At 41.5% G+C, this 19,195-nt stretch overlaps 3 protein-coding genes across 10 annotated transcripts in view; 2 read left to right on the top strand and 1 right to left on the bottom strand.

Moving 5' to 3' along the window:
• Positions 1 to 1,290, top strand: part of LOC109856485 (hydroxypyruvate reductase) — a 6,555-nt gene extending 5,265 nt beyond the window's left edge. The window contains exons 6-7 of the mRNA XM_020431810.1: positions 215 to 646; positions 850 to 1,290. Of these exons, the coding sequence (XP_020287399.1) occupies positions 215 to 646; positions 850 to 1,094 (677 nt within the window). The 3' untranslated portion in view covers positions 1,095 to 1,290. The remainder of the gene's footprint in view (positions 1 to 214; positions 647 to 849) is intronic.
• Positions 1,291 to 1,685: 395 nt separating this feature from the next.
• Positions 1,686 to 4,247, bottom strand: LOC109856486 (cation-dependent mannose-6-phosphate receptor-like). Of its 2 annotated transcripts, none has more exons than XM_020431811.1 (5): positions 4,043 to 4,247; positions 3,560 to 3,653; positions 3,107 to 3,304; positions 2,798 to 3,019; positions 1,686 to 2,682 (listed from the first exon to the last, which is right to left on the bottom strand). In XM_020431811.1, exons 1-5 carry the CDS (start codon positions 4,186 to 4,188, stop codon positions 2,626 to 2,628), a joined length of 717 nt encoding a protein of 238 aa, XP_020287400.1. In that variant the 5' UTR covers positions 4,189 to 4,247; the 3' UTR covers positions 1,686 to 2,625. The 2 variants fall into 2 exon arrangements, with proteins under 2 accessions (XP_020287400.1, XP_020287401.1); XM_020431812.1 differs by lacking the exon at positions 4,043 to 4,247 and adding an exon at positions 3,882 to 4,012.
• A 1,067-nt stretch (positions 4,248 to 5,314) lies between these two features.
• LOC109856493 (ubiquitin carboxyl-terminal hydrolase 8) lies at positions 5,315 to 17,089 on the top strand. 7 transcript variants are annotated; one of them, XM_020431829.1, is made up of 9 exons: positions 5,315 to 5,478; positions 9,722 to 10,104; positions 10,587 to 10,670; positions 11,815 to 12,295; positions 12,794 to 13,207; positions 15,076 to 15,168; positions 15,263 to 15,615; positions 15,704 to 16,029; positions 16,260 to 17,089. In XM_020431829.1, exons 2-9 carry the CDS (start codon positions 9,749 to 9,751, stop codon positions 16,574 to 16,576), a joined length of 2,424 nt encoding a protein of 807 aa, XP_020287418.1. In that variant the 5' UTR covers positions 5,315 to 5,478; positions 9,722 to 9,748; the 3' UTR covers positions 16,577 to 17,089. The 7 variants fall into 7 exon arrangements, with proteins under 7 accessions (XP_020287418.1, XP_020287417.1, XP_020287415.1 ...); XM_020431828.1 differs by having other exon boundaries at positions 11,815 to 12,631; XM_020431826.1 differs by having other exon boundaries at positions 11,815 to 12,715.
• Positions 17,090 to 19,195: the final 2,106 nt, after the last annotated feature.

Raw genomic sequence — 19,195 nt, 5'->3', positions numbered from 1 at the left:
CGAAAGTCATCGCGACACCTCATCTTGGTATATAACATATTATCTCACACGTCAAAATTATATCTACATTTAATTAATTTGCGCGCTGTTGGAATGATCTTAAGTACACCAATATTTAACCTTTTGAGTTCTCTATTTTGCATTAATATTGAAAAAAAAAAAAAAAAAAAAAAAAAAACATACGTAAGAGAGACAATGATCTCTTTGATTTCAGGTGCTAGTACGGCGGAAGCCCAGCAACGAGTGGCGGTGGAGATCGCACAGCAATTTTTGGCTCTGTCCGGCAAATCGACAGAGTATACCGTCACCGGTATTGTAAACGCTCCGGTCTTATCGGCCGCCATGACTAACGAGAATGAACCCTGGATAGAATTGTCCAAGAAATTGGGTCAATTGGCCGGTCGTTTTCTCAAGGGCGAGCTGCACACTATTATTCACAGCCAGACTGTGGGAAGAAACATGCAGGACAAACAGTTCATACACACGGCCGTTTTAGTCGGCATATTAACCGGTCAGACGAAAAACGGCCTTAACTTGGTCAACGCGCCCACCTTGGCGCAAGAGATCGGCGTGGAGTTGCACGAGAGCCACGTCGACGACGAAAACAAAGCGGTCGTCGTGAAAGTCGGAGAGCACATGATCAAAGGTAATTTGTTATGGAACTATCAAAAAGTTAGGCACGAGTTTTTCTTTTATTTATGAAGTTGACACATATATAAGATTAATCGATATAATGGACAAAATTTTGATTCTTTTCTTGAGAATTTTAGATCATATTTTATATATTTTAATTCATTGTTTGAAAAAGCGAATTGAAAAAAAAAACTACAAGTCCAACGATATTTGCAGGGACCGTACGCGACAATGAATTGCTGCTGCTCGCTCTCGATGACGCCGTTTTCGTAAACGGCATTGCGCTAAGAGATCACATGTGCCTGTATCGTTCAAGCCGGGTGCAGGACATGGCTAATATCGTGAACGTTTTCTCGTCGAAGGGTATTAACATTAACAACTTGAGCGCGAATGGCAGCTGGTTGATCATTCAAACTAATCAAGAAGTCGCGATCGTAATAGACGAAATCGAGAGTTTTTAAGCGCGATCTTCTGAGAAAAATGCAACGATATTGAGCAGAAACAAAAGAAAGAAAAGTTCAGTATTGTCTAATTGATAGAAATACAAAGAGGTATGTTTAGAAAGATATGTTTATATTCACCGCTTTATAATCATGTCTTTCGAACAATACTATAATATATCGAAGAGATCCCTATTCGTGGTGTCAATATTTATTATGAAATCAAGAGACGAAGAAACACGCAAAGCATGCAAAAAGAGCACAATTTGTTAATATGTATTATATTGAATATTTTTTACCCTTAAAAAAGATATAAAATAGACAGCAAGATAATTGTCATTTTATTTGTACACATAACACGACGCATAACATGCGTTTATATAGATAAGTCGCATTTTTATACTCGCACTGTCTACGCGCATAATATAAAAATATTTAAAAAAAAAGAGGTATATAAAAAACTTATCTGCATAGAAATATTTATATTTTTGTATTATTAGAGGTTTTGTTAATAAAAAAAAATCACATCACATTATTAAATCACACCATTTCTGTCTTTATATTAATAACACTAGAAGGGTCCAAAGTGTCTGCATGTACAAAACGAACAGTCCACAGTGTAAGAAAGGTACAAGAACTATCCTAATTGTCAAAAAGAGACAGCGAAGATCTTAATTCGCAATTACTAATACTGCAATGAAAAGTATATTTATAAAAAATATATTTACAGAGACAGTTTTTTGTTTGCTTTGAAGAATAATATATATTCGTAATAACATTATTTTATCGATATTATATTCGTATTATTAGTGTTAATTAAGGCCCTTCCAATGCCGAAATACACAATAAGCCTACGATCGCGACGCGTGAATTGTTTACATTAGTCTTAATTATTCACGCAATCGCTTTTCCCGTTTGTTGTTTATCAATATGTAAACGTGCCTCAAAACAAACGCACTTTACATTCAAATTGTCGAGTTTCTTTGGTGCTTTGTTGTAATGTTTTTTTTTTGCAATCAGGTATTCATTGTACATATGTACATACGGCGACGACGCAATAAATCGATTTTTGCATAAAACTGACATATTTGTGCTACTGAGAAGAACTTAACACGAGAATAATATTAATATGTAACAGAGATATAAAATATATCACATTTGTTACGGTGTGTATAACTACATATATACTATGTTGCAATTTTTTAACGTAACACAAAAGTACGCGCAAAGCGGAAATAAAGCAACGTAGGAGAGCAACATAACTGCAAGCAGTTTTTTTTTTTTCAAATTAAATGTACATTACGAAGAGATACGCGTTTCTACATGTGCCCTATTGTTCAACAAAGAGGCGCAAAAACCTATAATTTAATTGACAATTAACAAATACAACATAATTGTTAATTGCAATTATAACGTAATTCATTCTGTATATTAAGTCGCTATATAAATATACAAAAAAAAACAAGATTTGTAAAGATAGACTTTATCTAAAATCAAAAAAATATATAATTGCAAAAATACTACTTATAATAACTTATAATAAGCACAATTTTTATATTCTTTCGTAACTATCCGCTCGACAGCAATTACAGGCAAAGATAACGCCGTCCTACGAAAGAGAAAGAAAGATAACTATTTTGTTTAAAAATAGTGTAATATGTATATTATAAATATTATATATATATATATATATATTAAAGATGTGTGTGGCGCATATCACTTACTCGGACTAGCGAAGGAAGCTCACACCAGAAATCGTGATTTGGCAACATTTCCCAACCTGTTGCCCCTCTTAAAAATTTCATTGCCATAATACCGCCAATAAAATATACGCCGGCAAAGGTGAAAAATAGAACAACCAAGACAGAACCCGTAGATAAACCCTTGTTTATCGGTTTTTTGGGTGGGTCTAATTTACATCCGTGTGGCGATGCCAGTGTAAAATACTACAGACATCAGACAGTACATATAGAAATATCTCGTAATCTTATCTCATGATGGTATCTCTTCATTTTATTATATTTTACACTCACATATTCTGTATTAGGCCTGAGATTAGGAGAATCTACCATAAGAAAAGTAACTCTTCTAGTACACATAATAGTTATTCTTGATGTTACATTTTCATGGTGTATTTCAAAAACGGGAATTTCATTTTCAATTAACTTCATTTGTGTTTCCTCTACTCTTCCGAGATTTATTGAATTACTATTATTATTATATGTGCATAGCTGCACAAATAAAATGTAATTGTTTTTTATAATCTAATTACTGATAGAACAAGTAATCACATTGAAGTAATAGCATATCAATAAACAAAAATAGACGGAATGCAAGTATTAAACAGTAAAGATAGTAAAATACCATCAATGTCTATGTTTTTTTCAGAATTATTATTATTACATAAATAAAATGTTAAAGTTTGATTACTTTTATGTCAAAAATTTTCTTTTTTAAACTTTACTCAAAACTTTGCTGAATCTTACCGACGTATTGGTGCAATTTGCAAGTGTGTCTAGTTTTATGTTTGTACATGGATGAAATTTTACTGTCCAGTCACCTTTCTTCTGACTTAATGGTCTGAAAATTTAAAGATTAATTATATTATATTATATGAATATAGTATATTCATTAGTGAATAAAAAACCAATTTCTATATATATATATATATATAGAAACTAAAAACACTGTGTCTAAATACAAATTATCCGAATAACAAACCACACAGAGAAAATGAAAAGAAAATAAATATATTATAGGTATATTTTATACTTTGCATGTAGGATTTGTCTAGTCTTATTTACTTACCCCATCAATATCATCCAAAACATAAATTATTTTTTTGTATTTTTCTATTTTACAAGTACGCAAAAACAATTATACAAATATTCAGATATATTTATGAATGACGTACAAAACAAAACGCGTTTGGAGCACGTAAGGTTAAGTGGCACAGTTTTATTACGTACTTATCGTAAGCTAGGCCGGTCAAATTGTAGTATTGGCCATTCGGCAGAGTGCAGAAACACGGTTGCGTGCATTCTGACGACGTCTTGTCGCAAAATAATATAAGAAAGAATCCAAGCGCGATAAACGTCACATCGCGACCATACATCTTCAGTTCTTGTTTTCGTACGCACTCAAATCAAATGTGTTATCAGGAATGTGTTCCGATATTCACTGCTGCTACTAAACTCTATAGTTGACGTCACATGTACTATAGATTTTAAATACTAACCGCGTTCAGCGCCATGCGTATGACCTGCACACATTGGGTGCGTTCAGACAACTCAACAACACACTCAACGGTTCAGAGATAATCACTTATGATTGGATCATACTTTTGGAACAGATTTTGAAGAATAGTCCTATCATAAGTGATGATGATTTCAACCGTTGAGTTTTCTGAATATAAAGCCTCTTGCACAATGGACGGAATAGCGATAGCGATAGAAATAACAAAAGTTTTAAAGAGTTTATATTTAAAAATAAAGGTAGGAACAGCGGAATCTAACATACAAAAATACACATGTATCAATGCAGATCAGAAANTAGGAACAGCGGAATCTAACATACAAAAATACACATGTATCAATGCAGATCAGAAAATCGGAATAAGTAATAGCGATAAAATTTCCGACGAGTTGAAATTCTGTGTTAAAAACTGTGTTATTTCTATCGCTATCGCTATTCCTTCCATTGTGCAAGGGGCTTAACCATTCTCCTCACACTTTTTATCTTCACAATAATTGCAGTGTAATGAAGACTATCAGCGCCTCTGTCGTCTAAGTGGCAGAAAGTGACACATTGTTGCATTAATGAGATATTCTTCTAGAATCGATTTTCTTCACCTCTGTAAAGCTTGTAAAATAAATATTTTAATAACTGACAGATATCTTTATATCCAAAGAACATAGCTATCGAACGGTATGAAGAAATCGGCATTGTATTCCGTTTTTTTCTTCATTTCGTACCATCATTGTCTCATCTTTCTGCAGCTTAGGTGACGAGGGCGCTGGTAATCTCATTACACAGCATGAAAACATCGATTAGAGAAGTTTACGATTATATAGTTAAAGGTTGAAACGAACGTCATTTCCGGTTTGCAATTCTCATATCTGCGCGTTCGGTGTGTGTTTCTTCCGTGTTAGCGCAGAATACGATTCTGTCGTTGCCGTCGTCGCCGCCGCCACCACCACCACCACCGCCGACGTCGCCGCAACCGCTACCGCTACCGCCGCCGCCGCCGCCGCTGTCGCATCGCGGAGGGATGCGATGACTGTCAACGCGGAAATCGGCAATTCCGTATCGCCATATTGTTCGCGTGTACATCGCTGGCGAGGTAGTGTCCGATAATTTAGCAGTGCAACGAGTGTCGAGCAAAGCACAAAAGGAACAGTGACAGGTAAATATACCGGGGTCGAGTACGACGACCGGACCGACATTGTAGTGCACGTACTACGCGGGATGGGAACGCGCTGAAGCTTGCCATGAATCGATCGCGTTTCTGTACGTTATGTATACATGCGAGCGCTCGCGGCGATTTTACGCGTACGTACGTGCGTAAGCCGCGGTGACGCGGCTAACTTCTCGCGAGACCGTTAAACTCCCGTTGCCCGTTGGAATTCGGAACATACGTTCCCGGTGACGTCACCGTCGGCATGATCGCAAAAGATCTAGTCTCGCAGCTGGATTCGCGTTTCCGAGGTTCTCTCTCACTCAATTCAACGGTGCGGTTCTACAAGATTATGTGCGAAATAACGCGAGTCGCGGTTGCTAAGTGTCACGGTCACGGATGACTTTTGATAACCGACCGACAGACCGGCGTGAGTTTTTCTTCCCGTATTTTCGCCTGCGAGCTGCATTCCTTGTACTTCGAGTTGTTCTTCGAGTAGTTTGTAAGCATTTGCAACCGAGTTATGTGTGTATCACACCTCTGTGTGTGTGTGTTGTGTGTGTGTGTGTGTGTGCGCGCTTACGTACGTATGTATGTGTTTCTCTCTCTTTGCCTTCGCTAATCGACTTTGTCGCATAAGCGCTTTGGAATAACGTGTTTCCATAACGATCGCCCGGAATATTTTTATTCGTAACTCGTGATTTTTGTACGCTGCGAGAAAATGCGCGAAACAAACACGTCGCGCGCGATATCGTTTTCACGCGAACGTGCCTCGCAATCGAACGAGTTAGGTTATCCACGTCCGTCGGTTCGATAAAAATATTTCGTGAATATCGATACTCATTCCCCCCCCTCTGCCTTCTTTCCCTCAAGCGAATGATGTCTGAAATGAAGGTGGAAATTGTTTCGTGACAAAAAAAAAAAGACGGACGCATTGTCGAAAGACCCGCCTACACGCGCGGAACTGCGATTCATTAAATCAATCAATGCGCTCTTGCGTGATTTCTCTCTCGAAATTCCTTTGTGAGAGAACATGCAAATGTGCCTCTGCTTTTTTCACTTATCGGTCTCTCGAATTTATTTGCGTGCGGAAGAAAGTTGAAACAATCGAGCGATTGTGAAAAAAAAGAAAAAAACAAAAAGGTAAAAACGTAAGATATTCGAGAAATGGCAATCAGTAGGTAAACATTTTTTTACATTCCTCGAGGCACAAAATTCACGGTCGGGATGATGTCGATTATCGATACTCTCGTCCAACGCAATGTTCAAGTTTTTTTCTATCGCAATTTGCGTAACAATTCGATCGGTTGTTGTTACGAAGCAATATGCAAATCACGCATAATTAATACAGGTAACTGCGTGCCAATCACGTACGCATTGTCGCTTACTTAGACGGATATGAACGAACGATGATTTATTAATGTTTTTAATTATATGTTTCAGTAATTTTATATATTACTATATTTTTTTCTTTTTTTCCGATTACAAGGAAAATTTAAAACGTTTATTTGCAAGATTGTTATATCGCAAAGTTATTTTTACGTATCGTGAATGTACGCGTTGACTTGTATATTATCTTATTTATAGTCTGAGCGCTTTGGGAAAGAGTTTTTTTAAAACGTTCGCGTAAAATATTGCATTTTTAATTTGAAAAGATACTTTAGTATCGCACGTGGATCTAATTTGGTAATTAGCAGTAGAAATATACAAACGAGACACGGCGCTCTGTGTTATATATTTTTCATTTTATGCCCTTCGACGGAAGATAGAATATCGATTAGCCCGCATAGCCTACTCGTGCTCTCGACGAAGCCTTAAGGTCGCCGGTATACACATCTATCCATCAATCCTCTCTATCTCTCTCTCTCTCTCTCTCTCTCTCTCTCTCTCTCTCTGTACGAATCGATCTTTAATGCGTAAGCTGCTCGCGCGTGATTATATTTTCTCCTCTAGTTTTTTTTTTCCCTCCTGTGAACGCGGGAAAACGCGACGAGCTTTGAATCAATTCTCCGTTCACTCACAGTAAGATGTTTCGTGATTCACGTTCTTACACCTGTGCGCGCGCTTTGGAACGATCTTCGTACGTCTAAAATACGTGCATATCGCGCGAGTACTTGAACTACTTTTTTTCTTTTTTAACCTTGCGGCGCAAACACCCGTGCAACACGTACGCGCGCAGTCGTCCGGAGATAAATTGCTGTCGAATTAATTAATAACGCACGAGTTGTGTGTGTTGTAATTCACGTGTTAGATATTACGTAAGTTAATTGAATTGTAAGTTGTGCTCGAGTCACGGAATCCGAATTCGTCCGTTTCTCGCTAAGTTTCAACGTTACAATAGGAAACGTCAATAGGCGTGATTGAAGATGTGCATTGAGAAATTTTTGTTTGTTTGCGTACATATAATAATGAATTATTTAAAGAACGTATTGGACATTTAATTTTTGCTAATCCATTTTGCAAACACAGTTTTTTTGTGCATATCTTTTTTTTTTCGAAACTTGAATGTCATCGCGATCGAGATAAAAGGATCGTAAAAAATCTTATCACAAATAGGTATTTGATACCTCATAGAGATTAGCGAAATGAACTCGCGCGCAACGTCGTTGTGAAAAATGCAGATAATTAAATTAGTTTGAAAAAAAAAAAACCCAGTTTAATAATTTGAACATTTTTTAAAATTCCACTATTGGTTAAAAATTATCGAGTGTTTGAGCGACGACACGCTATTGAAAACTGGTGTGTAACGCATGTTGTAATGAATTAATCTCGTGAAATTGGTTACGTCATTTTCATTCGATTGTCCCTTATACGGTTATGTAATGGCGTTATCGGCTTCGCCGCTGTTGTTGCGAACACGTGTACCGAGGAGGAAGAGAGTGCGGCCAGTAATTTATCGCGGAGTCACGAGCACGACACCGTGTGCGTTCGACAGTCTGTTCCCGATTTACGTAAACAAATCTTTCTCTTCTCTTGGCCATATCGAATTGTTGTAGATCCGTCACCGTTTTCGTTTTAGCGGGACTGTATGTATTCCAACTTTCTTTTCAGGTCTCTTTAAAAGCGCTCGACGCGAGCATCAACACAGACAACACATTATTTTTATGTTTACCGTAAAAAATTGTAGAGATTTTTTTTTCACGAAATTTGTACGCTTATAGCGTGTATTTTCATATATGTACGTACACACACACACACGATATCGAAAAATTAACAAGATACTCTCTTTGCTCACATTTGTATTTTTACGCGAGATTAATTACGTGTTGATTATCTCGATTCATACCGCTAATAAGAACGGTGTGTGGTCGCAAGTGTTTTTATTTTTACCGAGCATTGCAAAATGTATATCGTCGTGCCGCTTCAGCGAGAAGAGTGGAAGTATTATAGTGAACGTAACCGCGCAACGGCTTTTCAACGAAATCCGAAACGACACGGGTTTATATTGGATTCCCGGCTTGGTTTCTCTACTGCGCGTCGGATCCCGGTGAAAAGTGGGACGGTTGCCAAATCTTGAGAAAAATCATCGTCGGGCGTCAAAATCGCGCGCGCCATCGACACTCGGCTCAGAATTGCGTTTTCTGACGGAATTATCTGTTAGAAATAATTTGTGTAGAGAGAATGAGAGCGAGAGAGAGAGAGAGAGAGAGAGAGAGAGAGAGAGAGAAAAGAAACGCACACGTATAGGTGTTGCTGAACTGTCGCAAAGCGCTGATAACATCCTTGTGGGTTTATAAAGCCGAGAACAAATTTCTCGATTCGCGCGAGTTTGCCACATACATATGTCGTTATAACACGCGATCAGCCTCGGATGGACCAACGTGTAGCGTCTTTCCCGTTAATAATTCTCTCGGCTGTTTTCGCGGAAAAAGAGGGCAAGGTAAGGCGATACACTCAACGCGGGGCGAGGTCAAAGCTAAAGCTCGAATTAAGCCCGCGGTATTGCGCTGCAATTTATTACCGTAAGGTAACACACACAATGTGTTCGCTACTCGTTCGCAGACTTTTATGATTGTCAGATGCGTCGCGAAGGTCGTGTTATATCACGCGGGAAGCAATTATCGATAGTAACGATCGCTCGGACGATCGTTATCGAATTCTCACGTTCCCACGAGGGAATCTCTGTCTAATCTCGAGATCGCGCGGAGAACGAAATCCGTTCCGAAAGTTCCCCCCGTGAAAAAAATCACGAGACCAGTCTGTAACATCGTTTAATAAAATGTCGCTTCGTGCATTTATTTTTTTTTTTTAGAATCTCGCCTGAGAATAGTGCAGTAAAATGACTTTCAGGCCCCAGGTAGAAGAGCTCGACGAGACTTCGCCCGGCGGCGACCGGCAGAGACCGCAGGACGCAATGTCGTACCATCGCGGTGGCCAAGCGGGCGCTGTAGCATTATCGTACAGCACCAGTCCGATGGCGCCGCACTCGCCCAGCCGTAGATACTCTAGCGGCGCCGGTAGCAGCAACACCACCACATCCGGGATCAGCAGTACCACGTCCAAGTTGAACACATACCGCTCGACCGTAGCCTCGTCGCTGCTCGATCGGCCGACCAACTTCTACACGTCGTCCTCGGGGCTGCGTTCCAACTACATCACCTCCGAGTACAGGCGATCCTACTGCGGTTCGGGCAGGTCAGTGTTCGCCGAGAATACTCGACAGAGAACTGTGACAGGGAGAATTAGCGGCAATTATCGGTTGCGAGCGCAACAGACGTTTGACTACTTCTGTCGCGTGAGTTAACGACGTGGAGAAAGTGGAAACTCGGTTCAACGATGGAATTCCCAGTCGAGGAGCGTGCCCCGCACAATTACGCTAAACAATGCTTTTTGCTTCCTACCTCGATCCGCACGAAATCTAGCAATTGAAAGTCTCTCTTGAATGCACGAGAAACAAGTACAGGAAGCATCGCGAGTCGTTTTCCTCGACCGGTGAATCCACAACGGTTGAACTGGAGATTTTTATTAATTGCGGCACGCGGGAAAAGTGAAGTATAAAGATTTCCGATAGCTGAAAGGTTAACGTGTTGCTTGATATTAATTGCCGTTCTAAAATTAGTCAAATCAGAATCGTATCCTATAAGCGTGTGTATTTTCATACTCGATCGACTCCGCAGCTACTACTCGTCGACTTCTACCGGCACGAGCATCCGCAGGAAATATTCGTCGGAGTACAGTCGATCCAACTGCTCACCTGCAAGGTGAGCGATCTTCGAAGTAGGATGTAGACTTTAAAAAGACTAACGAGATTGCTAAACAAACTCGAGACATTCGAGAAACTGTCTGTAATTGAGAATTGAACTATCTGTGTAACAGGCGTATATGATACTAACCAGCATCAAACTATTTGTTTTTCTTAATTTGAGGAGATGTGTTGAGTTCGATTCTCTGAATTAAAAATCTCAGTTATATTCTTCTAACGATAGCACGATAGTGTTTTCTGACTCGCACTTATTTGTAGGAACGAGTATAAGACGCCGCTTACTGTTCGCGTCGTTGTAATTCAATTACGAAGGCGAGTTGATATGCATGCTCCCGTTCTTGCGTTTGACCTAGGCAACTGGCATTAGTAGCCCGACAGTAGTAAAGGTCGAGGTCAAGCATAAACCGGATTGTGCTGAGTCTGCTACCTGTTATTCCGGGTCGGAGCAGCTTCATCCATTTTTCAGTGTCATTAATCAGAGCGAATCCTGCTGTCCCTTTATGCGTCCTCCGTGTGGACGCCGCATGGAAAACCATGTGGCGCGCAAACGAAATACATCCGTTTGAAGCACCTTCGAGACACTCGCGCCTATTATCGCAATCGAGCGCGAGCACGCAGTCATATTTATCGATTTTAAATAAACACGCTCGCGCTACGGAATTTAATCGTCGAATGGACCTTGACCTTACGGGGAGACTTGGCTTTTTTTAAAAAGATGCACTCTCCGCCGCGCACACTTACGTTCTCTCTTCAGATTGACACAGTTCGGTTGCACGTTTCACCCTGAATTCGGTTGTGTCGCGGGTTCTCCGGAGAGAATTATATTTAAATATGTAGGCGTTTCCGAGAGGCCTGTCACGCCTTCGTGAAGGGTGTCGCGGAGTCTGATTTAGTAACCTCCAAACCTCGAGAAGTGGAGCAGTTCCGCTGCAATCGCTTTAGTGGCGGCGTAAACGTTCGTATCGCGAGTGTGCGCGCGAGCGAGCCCCGCCAGAGATACCGAGGAATACAACCGTCTCTATAACTCCGTGCGCATTGCATAACGAGATTGCGGTAGGGATAGCATCATCCCTTGGCGGCGGGCCCGGTTTGTTGAAACGCGCAATGGCCGCAATAATTTTACATTAAACGTTATTTTGCAGGTCAGTCTCATCGTCGACGTACAGCGAAACAGGCGGCAGCAGCAGCGGCGTTACGTCAGCAACAACAAACGCCGCCGACAGTACTAGCAGCAACGGCAGATACGTCTCGTCCACATCGAGCGCGTCCCCGTCGTCGCGAGAGCGTAACAACATCGACGCGGCCGCCGACATCATCAGCAGGTATTCTCCAGCCGGTTATGTGCCGAGTATTCAACGTCAACAGCAAGCGAGCGGCAGCGCGCATCACTGGAAGCATCGCTCGACATCGTCGTCTCTGAGTGAGCTGTATGGTGGTGACGAGCGCGAAGTCGAGCGAAGGGATCCCCGGCCGGAGTCTTCGCTATCTTCGTCGTCCTCTTCATCGTCTCCTGCGACGACTAATCTGTGGACAAGATCCGGCAAAAGGCGACCGCATACAGGCAGCACGGTGCTTACCACCATCGGACATGTACGCGCGGACAGCACCGCGTCTTTCGCCGAGGTAACGACCGCTATCGGCGATCCTCATCTCGTTGCTCATAAACTAAATTTTGACGACGAGAACGACGACGAAAACGACGATAGTAAGGACATTACCGACGACGACGATCAGCATAACAACAACGGCAACAACCTTGGCGACAACATCGGGCACGACGACATCGGCGAGGACATCGCGTGCGGATATGGCGTGAACAACAACGACGCGCGTGACAACAACGACGACGACGAGGACGAAAACGTGGACGAGAACGACGACGACAAAAACAACGACGATAATCTCAACAGTCGCCATCGGCGCTTCTATCAACAGCGTAGCCACCACCGACCGGACGAGGTTGTCTTACCCGCTATGCGTAACCTTCTTTCTCCCGCTGCCGCCACCGCCGGTGGTGGTGGTGGTGGTGGCAGTTTGATCGGTGTTAGTAGCATTGACTTGTTAACTAATCTCACGACTAATCCTCATAACACTGAACTGCTGATCAATAACAACGCTCAGGACAAGACGACAGCAGAGCAGCAGAGGGAGGAAGAGAAGGAAGCCAGGATCTCGACGAGCAACGAGGTAACACGCGGCGCCGCCGGCGACGAGCCGACATTTGGCGCGTTCGTGTTTTTACCATCCCATCGTCTAAACGACCGTGACATTCCCGAGGATGACGAGGATGAGAGAAAGTCGTGTCTGTCCAGTAGTTCGGATGACAGTAGTTTGGGATCACCACCGACTGACACAGTAGCTGGCAGACCGTCTATTACGCACGGAGACGACCCATCCGTCCCTTCGACGTCAAGGCGAGCCGATCAATCCGGTCTTTTCTCGGGTGCCGCGTGCAGCAGCACGACCGGCAATCTGACATCCTCGCCGACATCTACGGCGCATCAAAGTTTTTACGATGCTGTCAACGAGCAATACGTGAGTGTGTAAAGGAGAAATAATTCCTTCTCTCGTCACGGTACAGCATAAAAATTTCGTTTTCGATGTTTAATAAGTCTTTTAACAGTCATTGCTTTTGTGTACATGTATCTATTGTTTGTGATAGGTTTTATTAATAATTTGCGATTGCTTAATCACAATGCTGTGCCGTGACCTGTATTTTCGAAATGTTAAATCGATAATCACGCAACGGCGGGCTTTAACGACAATAGTGTCAAAGACGTGAGTATAAAACGTGTGATTTTTAGTATAGATAAAAATCTGTCGTAATCTAATCGGAAAGGATCCGTTATCGATCAGGCAAAACTTGTAGTGCCCTTGTAGAATCCTTTCTTTGCGTATCTATGATAAGTACGTTATTATACGTTATAATTTACAAATCCGTGGACTGTGAAAAATCTTCTGGTAATGTTTCTGTAATCGCATCTCCGATATATTTGTTGACGCATAAACTCTCTCAGCGATGTGTGTTTCGACACACATTAAAAAAGAACTGTGCTACGCCGCGTGCGATTCATTTCCTTCCTGTTGGTCCCGATTACGAAATCTCTTTGCCCTCTCGCCGTTTCCAACTAGAGTCTCTTCACAGTTGGGTCGCGGGCATCGCTGTGTTTTATTAATAGCCCAGAGCTCTCTTTCTCGAATTCTCTGGCGGATTAGAAGCGCACCGTCGTCGAGAGTCCGCGCCACAGTGTTTCGCGGCGATCTGTAATTACGCAGACTTTGAATTTGCGCGAAGATTATCATCGATTATCATTGTCAAGATTTGTATTTATTAATTGGAAAAAAAAAGAAAAAAAACGTAAGATGAAAACTTTGATGAACAGCTTTCGTAAATCGTTTCCTTTAAATGAAGTTGTTTCGCGAGTTTTTTATCGTTGTACACATTATTTAAAAGTTTCAAGTTCTTGTTGCAGCCCGATTGATATGCAGATTCGTGTTCGTAAAAGATCTCTAGTGTATTTTTAATTTATTGAAACTTTATAACGATAATAACACCGATATAAAAAAAAAAAAAAAAAATGCGGGATAAAAAATAGTTGCGATTTATCAACTCGTGAATGTTCGTGATCATTAAGATTATACATAGTTATGATGACGCGTTACTACGTGATGTAAGGTTGTGATGACAATGCGATTTCCGCACGGACGTGTCGCACTAACTGTGAATCTCTTCGAGACATTCCTGTTTCGAAGTTACACGCGTATAACCGTGTAAACTGGCTCACGTCCAATTGATAGAATGGGCTCTGTGGTGTCTATGGACAGTGATAACCCTCGTGGTCGCTTATGCCTTTTTTCTCGGTATCGCGACACCTTTGACATCACTCAAACGTGTCTCGCCGAAGATTAATTCAGCGCGCGTTAATAATTCAGTAATACTACAGTCTGTCGTTTCGCATACCGTTCAATCTCCAGTTGTAAACTCACAGGTGAGTCATCTGAAGGATTGCGAGAGTACAAGTGTTTTTTTGCTGAGTGTGTTAATTAACAATTACGATCAGTTGTATTTTATCGCTTCAAATCAAAGCGTTTATCAAATTAAGTTTACCCCTTTCAACCAAATTTTACTAAAATTAAATTGCGTTTTCATCACTGTGTGATTGTGTTGTGTGTAAGTTTGTTGTGTTTTGTTATCCCGCGAGACGCTTAAGCTTTCTCTATATTGAGCACAATTTCTGACACTTTCTTCGATCTGAGATAAATGTCAGACGTTTTACCGAAAAAGACGATTCAGGACGACGATATTCGCAACAATGTACAGACTGCGTGCGTTCCCGTTTATAATTAACGATAGTTGTACGACGATACGTTCGCGTTTAAAACGATGATTAATTGATTTTCAGGAAGGAAGTCCGACTAACAGATCGGGCCGTAACCGTCAGGTTTATCACGACGAACGATGTGGTTTAAACGGCTTGAGAAATATTGGAAACACAGTGAGTATACGATTCGAGAGCAAGAAAATGCGTGAAAAAGATAAGAAATATTCTTTATCAATTGTATTAACGCACGCGTGATGTGTTTTTTTAGTGTTTCATGAACAGTGTAATTCAGTGCTTGAGCAATACGAGACCTTTGCTGGAATATTTATTGAACGAACAATACCTAGCCGACATAAACACCAGCACATCCAGCATGAAGGGCGCTCTGATCAAAGCGTTCAGCCAAGTGATCCACGAATTGTGGGAGGTGGGCGGTGATCATGTGGTTAACACCACCGCGCTTAAATCACAGATACAAAGATTTGCACCGCGTTTTATGGGCTACAGTCAGCAGGACGCTCAAGAGTTTCTCAGATACTTGCTGGAGGGTTTACACGAGGATGTCAATAGAGTCACCACAAAGCTACCACCTATACATGGAGATATACCCGATAGTTACACGTAAGTCGGTCGTTTGATAAAATGCACACTTATCGCGCGTTTGATTTATATTTGTAAATTTTTGGTATTACTATTTCCCTCCGTGCAGGGATACGCAGAAAGCTGTGGAAAGCTGGAAGAGATATCTTCGTAGTGAGGACAGTATGGTAGTCGATGTTTTCGTTGGGCAATTACGTTCGTCTTTACATTGCACTTCTTGCGACCACGTGTCGGTCACACTCGATCCATTCTGGGATCTGAGTCTACCAATACCGGCCAGAAGTGGTACGGTGAAGCTGAGTCAGTGTTTGGAGCATTTCACTCGAGAAGAGGTAATGGATGGCGACGAAAAACCGACATGTTCCAAGTGTCAGATGAGAAGAAAATGTACTAAGAGCTTCAGCATACAAAAATTTCCGAAGATATTGGTTATTCGTATCCTTTTCAAACCTACGTATTTTAAATTACACGAACGAAAGAAAATGTGAAAAATTTTGATTTGCATTAGTGACTGCAGTGTTTGTTACAAAACACTGCACTGATTTCTGATCTCGATGATCTTGCAAAAAATTCAGTTCAGTTTTAAACCAAATTTAGTTTAAAATTAAACAGAATATCGGTAAAGATGTTATTTTTTTTTTTTTTTCCTTAACATTACTCTTTAGACTTGAAACGTTTTTCTCCGATGGAGCGCTTCCGTGGCAAGCTGAACGTGATGGTGGACTTTCCCTTGACGGGTTTGGATCTCAGTGCCTTTGCCGCCCCGAGAGTTCCGGGATGTACGTACAATCTGTACGGTGTCGCGAATCATTCGGGTACCACGTATTCCGGTCATTACACCGCATACTGCAAGCATCCGTACTCGGGGGAATGGCATGAGTATAACGACAGCCGAGTGTCCGTCGTGTCGCCACGATCGGTCGTTTCCAGTGAAGCCTATGTACTGTTTTACGAACAACAGCCTCACAGTTCTCACTTGTAACCTTACGCCATGCCTAGAGAGTAAACAACCATCTTGCCTCTTTCTCTCTTTCTCTGTTTCTCTCTCTTTCTCTCGATACCTCAACTTCAGCCTAGTAAACACTGTCTTCTGGACGTATTGAAAAGCGACTAAACACTGAAAGAAACAAAAGGGGGTCGCTTTTGATTTCCCCATTGTGGGCTATCATCTTTATTATGACCTTGTTGGTGATAATCGCGTCTCTTCCTGCAACATACTGTTTCTTGATATGAGATGTCGCGTAATGTTTCTTCGTAAGAAAAAAAATCATGTTCGTAATTCGAGATAATTGATGATTCGATGTATGTTGCAATTGACATACAATGCTTAACACGGAAAACAATCGTTTCCGGATATCATGTTTACATCTATGTATGAAATTATTTATTTCGTTTTACTGTACTGTGTTTTGACAGATTAAGTTTGCGATCACACACATACACACACACACACACATGTAAACACACATACACACATATATGTGTTTGAAAAATAGGACAATGTATTTATTTACTGCTTTACTCGCATGAAGAACCCCCTGCACTGTTACAATTTGGAAGAGAATAAAGAAGTACAATAATGTAAGAGTCGCCAAAGATCACAAACACAGTGCTTCAGATGTCTAGTTACTTTTGAATAGACAAGTAGTAACACATCTCTGTCACTCTTCATTGAAACACATGTGGCGACACATACATATATATATATATATACATATATATATATAGCTATTTACTTTTGTAAAATATTTTGTTTAATATAATCACAGAGAGTCAAGAGTTATTTATTATAATTTATGAAAAGAAGAGGAAATAATAAAATAATATATTCGATATTGACAAATATAATATATATATTATTATACGTATAATAATACACACGTGTCAATAAAAATCTTACATTACACGAAAAAGTGAAAGTATTACATAAAATCTATATTCTAAATATACACATCAGTTATAATTTAAAAACTTTTATATCCGTTGGAAATGAAAGTCGCAACCGGTAAAATTTAATTTTCCTTCCGACTGGTATTTCATTGTTCTTTTTATTGCAAAACATTCGTGCGAATTTGCCATCCCCTCCTTCCCTTAAAGCGGACCAGAATTCGCAGGTCGATCGATTCGCGAAATTACGTTCCCGTGGTATCCTACAGATGGCGACGGCATTGCGTCGGCTCGCAAATCGTCGCTTACTCCGGCTCACGGATCATGCACACTATGCACGTATGTACATATGATGCAAATAAATAGAGTTTCGTCTTCTTTCTCTCCTACCGTTTTCTCTACATTTTTTTTGCTATAATTCTTGGTTTTCACTCTCCAAAACGTTTTGATAAAAAATCAGAAAGATGGACGCGAGCAAGTTGTTGCAGCGAATTCGCGACGTTTTGCACGCACGCGTGTACATCAAAATGCATTAAATGCTACGCGATGCATCTGCGTTCACAAACAATCTTACTATATACGATTTACGAATAAATTTATTTCTCTCTTGCGAGGATAAATTAATTAGACCATGTAAATAATTACGTAGACGATGAGAAAGGATATACTCTTATTGAATACTATTAAAAACATTTGACTTTCTTCCCTCTTGTTGTGTGTGCATCGCGCGTCGGATACAATTAACACGCTCGAGTGTACACATATACGCGCTAATATCGACGGAACGGGTGCGGAGGGGGTGGTGACAGAGGGACGGCCGGCGAAAACCGAGTCGGCCGGAGTCGGTCGGAGTCGTGGAGTCGACGTGCCGCCGCCGCCGCCGCCGCCTCGTCCGGCCGCCGTCGCAAGCGCGATATTCGCGTAAGAACCGTCTCGCGAGGTCGTCTCGCCGGCTGCCACCAGAGGGGCGACCACCCGCGAAAAGTCTCGTGTGTGCGCGTCGCGCCGTCTTGACCGTTCGGGTTTTTTTTTTTTTGCGCGAGCGCTCTCGTTTACCGCTTCGGAAGTCCTCGTGACAACGCAGTTCCGCCGGATTTGCGAAAATTCGCCGGCCTTTGTGCGCGATACCGTCCATCCCGGACTTGCATCGTCGCGAGAGCGTTGGGCGCTCTCTGTCTTTCTTTCTCTCTCTCTCGACTCCTCTTCGCGTTCCGTCTGCTCCGTTTTAACCCGTTCCGTGCTCCGGAATCTCGTGCTTCTCTCTCTCTCTCTCTTTCTCTCTTCCTCTCTAACACACACTCTCTCTGTCTCTCTCATCTTTCTCTCTATATCTGTCTATCTGTCTGTCTTTCTCTCTTCCGTTGCCGGGCGTTCGCGATAGACCGGAAATCGCGCGTACATACGGTCTGCTGTCATCTTCTCGCCGGCTCGGCTGATTACGTGTGTCGTTTTGCTCGTCGTGGTGCGCGCGCGAATCGGCAGTGGTTTCGGTTAGTGGTTCGTCTGTTTCGCGATACGTTACTGGCCCCCGCGGTCCGCACACGAGAAGGAACGAGAGAAAGCCTCGGGTGTGCGTGAGGGCAGTGATCTCTCTCGGAGAGCGGCGACCTGACGGTACGAGCGAGAACCCGACGGTGTCCGATAGATATATAGGATATATACACACGTATATACATATATACAGATATATATATATATATATATATATATATAT

Source organism: Pseudomyrmex gracilis, unplaced genomic scaffold, assembly GCF_002006095.1.
Source record: "Pseudomyrmex gracilis isolate BER0280 unplaced genomic scaffold, ASM200609v1 scaffold_120, whole genome shotgun sequence".
Lineage (NCBI taxonomy): Eukaryota > Metazoa > Arthropoda > Insecta > Hymenoptera > Formicidae > Pseudomyrmex > Pseudomyrmex gracilis.
This window is presented reverse-complemented; position numbering and strand designations above follow the sequence as displayed.